The sequence below is a fragment of the Parambassis ranga genome, chromosome 19 (genome assembly GCF_900634625.1).
Source record: "Parambassis ranga chromosome 19, fParRan2.1, whole genome shotgun sequence".
Taxonomy (NCBI): domain Eukaryota; kingdom Metazoa; phylum Chordata; class Actinopteri; family Ambassidae; genus Parambassis; species Parambassis ranga.
Genome location: NC_041039.1, coordinates 240,049 through 253,139, shown reverse-complemented (window position 1 = coordinate 253,139; position 13,091 = coordinate 240,049). Strand labels below are relative to the sequence as shown.

General features: G+C 40.1%; 1 protein-coding gene across 5 annotated transcripts in view; it reads left to right on the top strand.

Annotated features, from left to right (window-relative positions):
- The first annotated feature begins 11,932 nt into the window (after positions 1–11,932).
- The window catches only part of ano1b (anoctamin 1, calcium activated chloride channel b), an 87,257-nt gene continuing 86,098 nt past the window's right edge, over positions 11,933–13,091 (top strand). For all 5 annotated transcript variants that reach the window (XM_028430657.1, XM_028430658.1, XM_028430656.1 and 2 more), the window contains exon 1: positions 11,933–12,223. In XM_028430657.1, the coding sequence (XP_028286458.1) occupies positions 12,119–12,223 (105 nt within the window). In that variant the 5' untranslated portion in view covers positions 11,933–12,118. The remainder of the gene's footprint in view (positions 12,224–13,091) is intronic.

The window sequence follows — 13,091 nt, the reverse complement described above, 5'->3', positions numbered from 1 at the left end:
GTCCTGCTCAAGGTTTCTTCCTCTTAAAGGGAGTTTTTCCTTGCCACAGTGCTCTTAGGGGGGTTCCTGTGAAGCGCTTTGAGACAATGTCTGATTGTAATATGCGCTATATAAATAAAACTGAATTGAATTGAATTGGTCAATTATTGTTTGAGTTAATTCTTCTTCTAGTGTTCCCTGTGTTGTCTTGTTTCTGGCAGTCTTTGTGAAGTTACTTTGGTTCTGTCCTGTTTCCTCTCCCTGTCTCCCTTGTGTTTGTCATTGTGTTTTACTTCCCCTGTGTCCTTTGTTCCCCTTTGTCTGTGCCAGATTTTGTTGATGAAGATTCTCAGTCATCCAGGTCATCATACGTAGAGAAGATTGAAGCAAGGCGTCTGGACTTGTAGAGCAGCTTCATCAGTTCTAACTGTTTGGTGGGGAAACATGGTTTATATGTGGTTACAGACCTCAGTGGGTGGGTAAAACTTAAATAAACAATAGCACTAAATGTTTCCATACTTACCTGTGATGTTCTGGCTGACTGGGCCAGGTGTGTCTAACGACTGGCTAACGACTATGAAACTGCCGGAGGGGGACTGGTTGACAGCCCTTTGTTCTTACTGTGAGTATGTGTAAACTTCCTGGGAATGGATGGAATCACTGCATTGTATGTGGTAGAAAGATGATGTCTGAGGCCACCACCTCTGTTAAGGGAAGGTTTTTCCAGCTTAACATAGATGGCTTCCTTGACTCCTCTTCCATACCACCTTTCCTCCCTGTCTAAAATGTGAACATTGTTGTCCTCAAAGGAGTGTCCTTTGTCTTTGAGGTGGAGGTGAACAGCTGAGTCTTGTCCTGAGGAGGTGGCTCTCCTGTGCTGAGCCATTCTTCTGTGGAGTGGTTGTTTAGTTTCTCCAATGTACAGATCAGAGCATTCCTCACTGCACTGGACTGCATATATCACATTGCTGTGTTTCTCCCTGGGAATCTTGTCCTTCGGGTGAACCAGTCTCTGTCTCAGTGTTGTCATAGGTTTGAAATGGACCGGGATGTCATAGTTGTTGAAGATCCTGCGGAGTTTCTCTGATACTCCTGATACATATGGAATGGAGATGTTCTTTCTCCGCCGGTTGTTGTCCTTCTTCTTTTTGTTGGGGGGTCTTGTTTTTGTGGCTTTGATGAGTGCCCACTTTGGGTAGCCAAAGGTTTGCAGGGCCTTCCTGATGTGGTGTTGCTCCTTCTTCTTCCCCTCTGAGCTGGTTGGTACAGTTTGTGCTCTGTGCTGCAGGGTCCTGATGACTCCCAGTTTGTGTTCCAGTGGGTGGTGTGAATCAAACAACAGGTACTGGTCCATGTGTGTGGGTTTCCTGTACACTTCCACATTGAGGCTCATGTCCTCCTCAATATGTACTGTGCAGTCCAAGAAGGCCAGATAGTTATCCTTGCTGTCCTCCCGAGTGAACTTGATGTTGTTATCCACTGCGTTGATGTGTTCTGTGAACCGTTCCACAACCCAGGTGTCATCCACATATCTAAACCAGTGGGTGGGGTGGTTCCAGGAAAGGAACTCAGGGCTCTTTTCTCCACTTCTTCCATGTAGAGGTTGGCCACAATAGGAGAGACGGGTGATCCCATCGCACAGCCGTGCTTCTGTCTGTAAAAGTTCCCAGGAGCACAGGAGAGCCACCTCCTCAGGACAAGACTCAGCTGTTCACCTCCACCTCAAAGACAAAGGACACTCCTTTGAGGACAACAATGTTCACATTTTAGACAGGGAGGAAAGGTGGTATGAAAGAGGAGTCAAGGAAGCCATCTATGTTAAGCTGGAAAAAACCTTCCCTTAACAGAGGTGGTGGCCTCAGACATCATCTTTCTACCACATACAATGCAGTGATTCCATCCATTCCCAGGAAGTTTACACATACTCACAGTAAGAACAAAGGGCTGTCAACCAGTCCCCCTCCGGCAGTTTCATAGTCGTTAGCCAGTCGTTAGACACACCTGGCCCAGTCAGCCAGAACATCACAGGTAAGTATGGAAACATTTAGTGCTATTGTTTATTTAAGTTTTACCCAGACCCACCCAGTGAGGTCTGTAACCACATATAAACCATGTTTCCCCACCAAACAGTTAGAACTGATGAAGCTGCTTGGATGAGCAGTGAAACGTCTTCAAGAAAACTCTACAAGTCCAGACGCCTTGCTCTGTGCCAGATCATCTTGTCACCATCCTTTCGTCGTTCATCGTTTTCTTCCCTGTTGCCCTTCATTTCTCCTGAGGTTTAGTTGCTTGCTTGAGTTTCTTAGTTTGGGTTTGTATTTTTTGGAGTTTGTGTTCTGTTATAGTTCTTTTGTAATAACACTTCACCTTGGCATGCTTATTATGCAGCCATGGAGGACCCAGTGGAGCTAATTTTTGTTTGGGAGGACATAAATGAGCAAAGGGCCCAGGTTCAAGATGTGGTGGACTGGGTAGACCACATGTCCTCACCTCCTCTGGAGGAAAGGGGGGTTCGGTGGTGGTGTCCCTGCTGCAACAGTTAAGATTACAGTTTTTTTCAATTGCTTACACACTAAAATTAAAACTTTCCCACAATTAACAAAACCTTACACTCAAGGAGCAAAACACTGGCTTAGATCTGCATAACTGTAAGCACATTGTCAGCTTCACACTTTTTGCAAAACATTACACACAGTGATTTGCAAAACTCTAAACACACTTGTGTGCATTTGACACCCCACAAACCAATTGGTGAACCACATCCACCAGGTGTGCACACACAATGGTGCTTATTTTAGACACACCAATCAGGTTTACAGTTTTTTTTCTGATTGCTTAAACACTAACAATGATTCTTATAGCACAATTTCTAAAACTATAATAGTTTTAACAAAATCACTCACTGAGTTTGCAAAACTAAAAGCAAAAAAAACTGCTTTACACTCTAATTTGCACTTTTGTAACACACAATTTGCAATTGTATAAATTAATAAACTTCACAGCACTCTTGTTGCTGAACTGTAAACACAACTCACTGCTTTACACACAATTTCCAAATGATCAACACACTCCTAGTAAAACTACACACATTTATGGCTGGTATTTACACTATTTTGCCAACTGTCTGGCTACACTGTCACATGTGAGAACTGTTTTACATCATTAGTTCACTTTGCAATCAGCATGAGCACTGTGAATAAGCCACAGGTAAGCTTCAGTGTGGAGAACAATGGAGGGAGAAGGAAACTGAGAAGAGTGAGAATTAGAGGAGGAACATGAGGAAGAGGAGGAGGACAAAGACTAGGACGTGAATTTAGAGGAAGAGGACCGAGGAGGTGAAGAGGAAGGAGGAAGGGTAAGAAGAAATAGAATTACTGATGTCATCGGAGCTACAATAGTGGATCATGTGATCAACCATGGAATGACCCTGAGGGAAGCTGGACAACGGGTTTAGCCTGAGCCGCTACACTGTAGCAAGCATCATAAGGACATATTGATGAGAATGGGTTAGTACAGTTCCCTCACATTAAGTTTTGTAGTAGTACCATACTCTAATGAGAAAAACAACAATACTGTACATGTAAAACTGAAACTGCTACTCCACAGAATTACTAGACATCCAGCATCTGGAAGGAGGCATGCGAGGATATGGACCAGGCATCATGTCAGGCCTGGATACCGCACTCCAGCAGACATGTTCCCGGTGACTTGGACTAGAAGACATTGCATGAGACGATGAAATTCTGTGGACCCAGAGAGACAATGAGACTGATTTTCTCTCTCTCTCTTTCAGTGAAATTGTATGTTTCTTGTGTTTGTTTGATGTGTGTGAATAAACATTCATACTTGAAATTTGAATCACTGTGTGTTTATAGAACTATTTATGACAAAAGTTTGACCTCACATGGACCATACCTTGTGCACAGAGAAAGCAAAAGCCAGATGTGTTTTCAGTTGATACCATCAGTGTGTAGTTGGCACATTGTGTGCTTAGTAATATGATGGTTTGTGTTAACTGTGTGGTACAAAAATACCATTTTTACAAAGGTTTGAAGAGTTAAGCAAGATGTATTAGCTTTTGCAAGAGATCTACAATGGTTTTGCTGATTTGGTGTAAGGTTTTTTTTATTGTGTGTAGAGTTTGCACAAATAGCCAATAGTTACAGAAATGTGCTTACAGTTTTCTGATTGCTTAAACACTAACAATGATTCTTATAGCACAATTTCTAAAACCTATTAATAGTTTTAGCAAAATCACTCACTGAGTTTGCAAAACTAAAAGCAAAAAAACTGCTTTACACTCAATTTGCACTTTTTGTAACACACAATTTGCAAATGTATAAATATAATAAACTTCACAGCACTGTTTTTGCTGAACTGTAAACACAACTCACTGCTTTACACACAACTTCCAAATGATCAACACACTCCTAGTAAAACTACACACATTTATGGCTGGTATTTACACTATTTTGCCAACTGTCTGGCTACACTGTCACATGTGAGAACTGTTTTACATCATTAGTTCACTTGCAATCAGCATGAGCTCTGTAATAAGACACAGGTAAGCTTCAGTTGTGGAGAACAATGGAGGGAGAAGGAGACTGAGAAGAGTGAGAATTAGAGGAGGATGAGGACATGAGGAAGCAGGAGGAAGAGGAAGAGGACGAGGAGGTGAAGAGGAAGGAGGAAGGGTAAGAAGAAATAGAATTACTGATGTCATCGGAGCTACAATAGTGGATCATGTGATCAACCATGGAATGACCCTGAGGGAAGCTGGACAACAGGTTCAGCCTGAGCCGCTACAATATAGCAAGCATCATGAGGACATATTGATGAGAATGGGTTAGTACAGTTCCTTCACTCTAAGTTTTTCTCTAATGAGAAAAACATCAATACTGTACATGTAAACTGAAACTGTTACTCCATAGAATTGCTAGACATCCAGCATCTGGAAGGAGGCATGCGAGGATATGGACCAGGCATCATGTCAGGCCTGGATACGGCACTCCAGGAGACATGTTCCCCGGGGCCTTGGACTAGAAGACATTGCATGTGATGTTGATAAAATTCTGTGGCCGGACCCCAGAGAGACAATGAGACTGATTTTCTCTCTCTCTCTCTCTCTTTCAGTGAAATTGTATGTTTTCTAGTGTTGTTTTGATGTGTGTGAATAAACATTCATACTTGAAATTTGAATCCCTGTGTTTCTATAGAACTATTTATGACAAAAGTTTGACCTCACATGGACAGACCTTGTGCACAGAGAAAGCAAAGCCAGATGTGTTTTCAGTTAATACCATCAGTGTGTAGTTGGCACATTGTGTGCTTAGTAATATGGTGGTTTGTGTTAACTGTGTGGTACAAAAATACCATTTTTACAAAGGTTTGAAGAGTTTTAAGCAAGATGTATTAGCTTTTTGCAAAAGATCTACAATGTTTTGCTGATTTTGGTGTAAGGTTTTTTTTATTGTGTGTAGAGTTTTGCACAAATAGCCAATAGTTACAGAAATGTGCTTAAGCAATCAGAAAAAATCTGTAAGCAATCAGAAAAAACTGTAAACACTAACAATGATTCTTATAACACAATTTCTAAAACTATAATAGTAATAGCAAATCACTCACTGAGTTTGCAAAACTACAAGCAAAAACACTGCTTTACACTCAATTTGCACTTTTGTAACATACCAGTTTGCAAATGTATAAATATAATCCACTCCACAGCACTCTTTTTGCTGAACTGTAAACACAAACTCACTGCTTTACACACAATTTTCCAAACGATCAAACACCTCCTAGTAAAACTATGGCTAGTATTTACACTATTTTGCCGACTGTCTGGCCACACTGTCACATGTGAAAACTGTTTTAGATCATTAGTTCACTTTGCAATCAGCATGAGCACTATAAGCCACAGGTAAGCTCAGTGTGGAGAACAATGGAGAGAGAAAAACACTGAGAAGAGTGAGAATTAGTGGAGGATGAGGACATGAGAGAAAGCAAGAGGAAGAGGAGGAGGACGAAGACTAGGAGGTGAATTTAGAGGAAGAGGACGAGGAGGTGAAGGGAAGGAGGAATGGTTAAGAAGAAATAGAATTACTGATGTCATCAGAGCTACAATAGTGGATCATGTGATCAACCATGGAATGACCCTGAGGGAAGCTGGCCAACGGGTTCAGCCTGAGCCCACTACACTGTAGCAAGCATTGTAAGGACATATCGAAATTAGAATGGGTTAGTACAGTTCCTTCACACTAAGTTTTGTAGTAGTACCATACTCCTAATGAGAAAAACAACAATAATGTACATGTAAAACTAAAACTGTTTACTCAAACAGATTTGCTAGACATCCAGCATCTGGAAGGAGGCATGCGAGGGAAATGGACCAGGCATCATGTCAGGCCTGGATATGGCACTCCAGGAGTGAACTAATGATGTAAAACAGTTTTTCACATGTGACAGTGTAGCCAGGACAGTTGGCAAAATAGTGTAAATACTAGCCATAAATGTGTGTAGTTTTACTAGGAGTGTGGTTGATCATTTGGAGTAGTGTTTACAGGTCAGCAAAAAGAGTGCTGCTGTAGTGGATTATATTTATACATTCGCAATTGTGTTACAAAAGTGCAAATTGAGTGTAAAGCAGTGTTTTTGCTTTTAGTTTTGTAAACTCAATGAATGATTTTGCTATAACTATTAATAGTTTTAGAAATTGTGCTATAAGAATCATTGTTAGTGTTTGAGCATTCAGAAGAAACTGTAATACCATCAGTGTGTAGTTTGGCACATTGTGTGCTTAGTAATATGATGGTTTGTGTAAACTGTTTGGTACAAAATACAATTTTTACAACGGTTTGAAGAGGTTAAGCAAGCTGTATTAGCTTTTGCAAGGGGCTACAATGTTTTGCTGATTTGGTGTAAGGTTTTTATTGTGTGTAGAGTTTTGCACAAATAGCCAATAGTAAAATGTGCTTAAGCAATCAGAAAAACTGTAGGCACTATAAAAAGGCAACAAGGAAGTTCAATGCCAAATGCAACAGGACTCTCGAGAAATTCAAGCCCATATTGTCAATGATCACCAAATTTTCAATGTCCAACAGGTCTCTTCTGTCAACAATAGGCCATATTCCTTAAAAAAACATCAAGTTGTGATGAAACAACTGTGTGCCATTTGAAAGAAATTCAGACAGAGTGAAAGTCTGTGGCTCGTGAATATGTGTTGGTACGTTTCGTTCACTGACTGTAGCATTGTGTACTGCACACATAACCTTTTTACAGTACATGTAATTTTACTGTATAGCAGACCTACAGTATATTGATTACGCAATGTGATATTTTGCTGTATTTCAGAGAGTTTTGCAAATGAAGTAGTACAGTAGTACAGTTTTTTTCAATTGTTTACACACAAATTCTGGTACTTGAGACTCAATGACATCAACATGTAACTGATTTACCAACCCCCTGAACCAATTCTGCTAAACTACAAGCACAATTCCTGCTTTACACTCAAATTGCAGTTCTAAAACACACTTTTTTACAAAACAGTACACACAATTAGCTGCTTGTTATTCTGCCAGCGTCAGCACATAGCCTCAGAATCCAGCCTGACACCTTTTTGGTCCTGGCTTTATTGGTGTTGATCACCTCAGGTGGTTGCTGCTCTTGTCAATTTTGTTGTCTGTGTAGCGCTTTCTGTTCCTGCTCCGCAAGCTGGATGCCCTTCTTTAGTTCTTTCCATGCCCTCCTGTATTCCAGCCTGTCACCTGACCTGTAGGCGCAACATCCTGGGCTTTGATCACAGGCCACATAATACTGTCCAACTACGGTTTCTGGTTTGGAAAAACCCTGATGGACTTTGTGGGTAGAGCAGAGTCCAGAGCAGCTCATGTATAAGCCTCCAGGTCCGAGCCCTCTTTAAAAACTCCCCAGGTGCTGTACTCATAACACTCTTGTAATGCTGAAGAAGCCTCAGTCCATACTGTAACTGTTTTAATGATTGGTTTTGCATATAAACCCCTGCAGATCAGGGACACTGACAACTGACAACAAAAACACGCACAAAACAACAAACAGCCAAGAGCCCCGAGCTACTGCATGTGTATGTGGACCCATCTTGGTTTTATATATCCAATATATATATGAAGTCCATCCTCACCTGTCTTGGTGGTACCATGTATGAACAAATCTTTAAACAGACCTAAGAGCCAGGCAGTAACAGTATGCATCTAAGTCTGTAAACTAAAGACATGTGCTGAATGAGTGAGACAGCTGCTCGTTTCAAGCTTATTTGATGTTGGGCTGTGTTAAGAAGCTGTCTACTTCTCAGTTATGTTTGTAAGCCAAGTATTTCAAGTTATGGAGCTGTTAATTTGTGGACATTGTTGTTTTCAAGATGCTGGTTCCTCTTCAATCACTGTGTCAATACACATTTATTAGGCCATTCATGGGGGAGGGCCTGCCACAACAATTATTTATGACAGTTGCGTTGCACTTCTCAAACATGGGGAAGCCCAAGAACTATTTTCTATTTAAACTCGGTTGCATTGCTTTAACCTTACAGTTAGACAGTAAATGTATAAGAAAGGCTGACAGAGACATTCTCCAGGATTAAGATGATAAACTGTCCACACTGGCTATAGTTAATAAAATTCTGGACCACAGAAGTACATTTACTTCTAATCAGTGTTAGCGTTAACTATAAAAGTGAGGCCCAGGAAATGTGTGACATCTTTCCTCAGCTATGTCAAAAGTGACCAAAACATGAAACTTAAGTTTAATCCTGTGTGAATATTCTTTTGTGAAGCTGGTCCAGAAAAGTGTCCTTTCTACCATAATTGTTTACTTTGCAGGACGCAAGTGCCAAAAACTTTCTGTCCAACCTCTTATTCCTGACACTTTGATCCTAAAAGCTTATGTAACACAGCCAGAACATCCGCACTCAAGTGTTTTTAGACTTTAAGAGTTAAAAAATATACAGAGAATTATACAGGCAAAGGAAAGCAGAGGCCCTGAAGAGCACAGGCTGTCAGGCTCCCGTGAGACACCATGTGTCTGACTTCATACTGGGAGCAAGATGCAGGGGGTCAAAGGTCAGTTCTCACAGGAAACAGAAGGAAGTGGTGTTTGTGTTCACATACTTTAGCTTAGCCTTTCTAAAAACAATGGCCACATCTATCTGCACTTCAGTCAAATTATATCTGGACTCAACTGGATGACACAGGTCAACTGTAACACCATCAAAAGATTGTAAACTGTAAACCTTCACAATAGAGGACAAAAACTTCTTGTTTGTCATATTAGGAACTTTAAAAAATGTATAACAAATATAGCTAAAGGAGTCATTGGACAATCATTAGTAAAAGTATTGACCAAGAAGGCTTTGTCATTATTACAGTTTTTTTGATTGCTTAAGCACATTTCTGTAACTATTGGCTATTTGTGCAAAACTCACACTAACACACAAAAAAAAAACCTTACACCAAATCAGCAAAACATTGTAGATCTTTTGCAAAAGCTAATACATCTTGCTTAACTCTTCAAACCTTTGTAAAAATGGTATTTTTGTACCACACAGTTAACACAAACCATCATATTACTAAGCACACAATGTGCCAACTACACACTGATGGTATTAACTGAAAACACATCTAGCTTTTGCTTTCTCTGTGCATAAGGTCTTTCCATGTGAGGTCAAACTTTTGTCATACATAGTTCTATAAACACACAGGGATTCAAATTTCAAGTATGAATGTTTATTCACACACATCAAAACACACACAAGAAAACATACAAGAGAGAGAGAGAGAAAATCAGTCTCATTGTCTCTCTGGGTCCGGCCACAGAATTTCATCAACATCACATGCAATGTCTTCTAGTCCAAGGCACCGGGGAAAATATCTCCTAGAGTGCCGTATCCAGCCTGGTCCATATCCTTGCATGCCTCCTTCCAGATGCTGGATGTCTAGCAATTCTATGGAGTAACAGTTTCAGTTTTACATGTACAGTATTGATGTTTTTCTCATTAGAGTATGGTACACCTACAAAACTTAGAGTGAAGGAACTGTACTAACCCATTCTCATCAATATGTCCTCATGATGCTTGCTACAGTGTAGCGGCTCAGGCTGAACCCGTTCAGGGTCATTCCATGGTTGATCACATGCAAATTGAGTGTAAAGCAGTTTTTTTGCTTTTAGTTTTGCAAACTCAGTGAGTGATTTTGTTAAAACTATTAATAGTTTTAGAAATTGTGCTATAAGAATCATTGTTAGTGTTTAAGCAATCAGAAAAAACTGTAAGTTCCGATATCTACATACCGCATTTCCAGCAGAAGAATCTAAACAACAGCCTGATATTTTCAGGCCTTTAATATAGCCAGTGTGTAGGGATGTTTGAATGGTGGTCATCAACCTAACCAACAAGTAGTTTTGGTATTTATTTGTTTTTTAGCTGATATGTTGTTCAAGTAAATTATACTAGCACTACATATAAAAGAACAAGGAAACAACAGTAGACACTGGGTTTTCCAGAGGGCTGAATGCAGTTCAGCATGTTGATCTGGAGAGACCTGCAGAAAGATACAGAGAGAGAGAGAGAGAAAGAGAGAGATGAAGAGAGACAAAACTCTGAGGAAGACTGGACACAGTTAGTGGCATAAAATAATGCATCATGGGTCAGCCTCATGTTTGTGTCCCCCAGCACCGTAGGCCTATAGCAACATAGCTATGATAAAGTTTAAAGACTAAGAGTATTCTATTCTACCTGTGGCTGGATGTCAAGAAGTGCCAGTTTTAAGTCTGGTCTTAAAGGTGGAGGCAGTGTCTGCCTCTGGAACCCAGATTGGTAACTGGTTCCATAGTAGAGGTGCCTGATAGCTAAAGGCTCGGATCAGCTGCGGATCAGTCTGTAACCACAAATACACAGTATATACTGTATAAAGTAGACTACCATCCCGATTCTCTCTCTCTCCACCTCTGCTCTTCTCCCCTCTCCTCTCTTCTCCTTGCCTTGTCTCTCTTCTCATCCGGCCGATACGTATCTGTGATCTACCATTTCATGTCAATAACTGTGTGTCCTGTCTTTTATGTAGGTCTACTAAACATCACTTTTTCCCACTGTTTTCCCACATGCCTTATACATAACAACAACCTGCCATGTTTGTCCTCTGTAATGCACGATGTTTGTTGCATAAGTGCTTGTTCAGGGGTCAGGCTCTGGGTTTCTGTAAAGCGTCTAGAGACAATTTTGGTTGAGACACTATACAAATTGAATTGAATTGAAAATATGAAGTTATAGAACTATAGTAATGTGATAACAAATCATGACAATAGAAGTTTTAATACCTCAGAGCTACTTAAAAGAAAGAACAGCAAAACCAATCTAGAGATAATAAAAAATACTTAATCATTACATTAACCCAACTTCCAAGGGACACAGACTAAAGAGGAGCTACATTGCATGAGTTGCTGGGATATAGTTTTAACAGGGGCCATGAGGCTCCAGTGTATACATGTAGTTGGCTTCGGCACTAGAAGTAAAGTAGGGAGCGTGTAATGTGTTCTAAATTGTCGGTGTAAGGAAGAAGTTAGTAGTAGTAATGTCACTGATACTGTTTCGCTGGCACCAATCTACAACATAATTTTTTAATAATGTTAAACACATAGTGTAGACACACAACATTTTAGTCACAAATAATATTGGCTGTAATTGTTTCCTTTTTCTTGTGCTATGCATCATGTGTAGGATCACCAACAGACAATGGCAGAGAGACAGGAAAGAAAGTATGTTTTCTCTGTATTAAGGTATTTGATCTTCTTGTGATCAGTTGGGCAAACACAGAGAAAGTGAGGGAGGGCATCCTGTGTTCATCAGATTTTTATCATTGTCTAAGTTTAGATCTTGGCTCTCTGGCAACTTCTCAAGTAACAAGGCTGCAGGCTCACTTTAGCAACTCCACACTCTGAAACAGACAGCTTAAAGAGAAACAAGCACAGGAAAGTAGGGGAAGTCACTGAAATATAAGAGGTGGTAGCAGGGCCTGGCTGTTTTAACATTTGAAACTTAAGACACAGGCATAGAGGGGGGAATTAAGGACTAAACTGGATTATTCTTTGGAAACAGCTCCTCACAACATTTACTTGGACAATGACAGATGAAACCAAAGTGAGAGTCAACCACTCCACAGCCTCTGGCTCTGAGCAACAGTCTCCGCATTTTCTACAAGATGTCATTTTTCATGGCAAGTTTAAGGTAAGTGTCTCAGAACACACACTGGCTAACAGTAAGAAATTAACAGTTAAAGGAAGTTGATGTCTTATATTTTCTTTCCAAAAAATTAGAGTGTCTGATTTTTTTGTATTTCAAGAGCCACAAAAAACATCTTATTATCTTATTACCTACACACACACCATTGAAGTAGCAAAATACTTGTCTGAGGTACCTTTGTGTCATGATCATGTGGACATTCTCCAGTTAATGGATTTGTACTGGCAACTATTGTGTGCCAAAAAGAATAGAATATATAGAATTGAGTAGCAAAATGTGGGAGGTATGATATGATGCAGAATTCAGGTTTTGATTATTTTTGCATCAACTCTGGGAAAAGTCAGCAGTGCAGAGCAGAGCAGTGATGACTAATATATATTATTTCAATAGAGCTGTTAGAGACTCAGTTTAACTTTTATCATTCACCTTGCTTCAGTCTGCAGCTGCTATTGTTGCAGTGTGTTGTACAGTTGTTTTACAGTGTAACATTTACCCTTGTTTTGACTGTGTCAAATGTACATAAGAGAAACATGCTTTTCCAGTATTAAATACCCATGGGTATTTGGGTATTCACATTAATAAACAACTACAACTGCTAAGATGCATCTTGAATTTCATCATTTTGTCCCAGACTTCCATCTACATGTCAGTAGACCAGGAGCAGTATTGTACCAGCAATAAACCTAAAAAATGCAACAACTACCCCATTTTTCTGCTAATCAAGAAATGAAAACAGGTTGGAATAAAGCAGGGAAGTAGTAGTGGCACATACCTAGGAAGAAAACAGTGTAAAAGATGTCCTAATGTCCTGATTTGGGTCAAGATCTAAAAATAATGGATCCTATATTTCCCA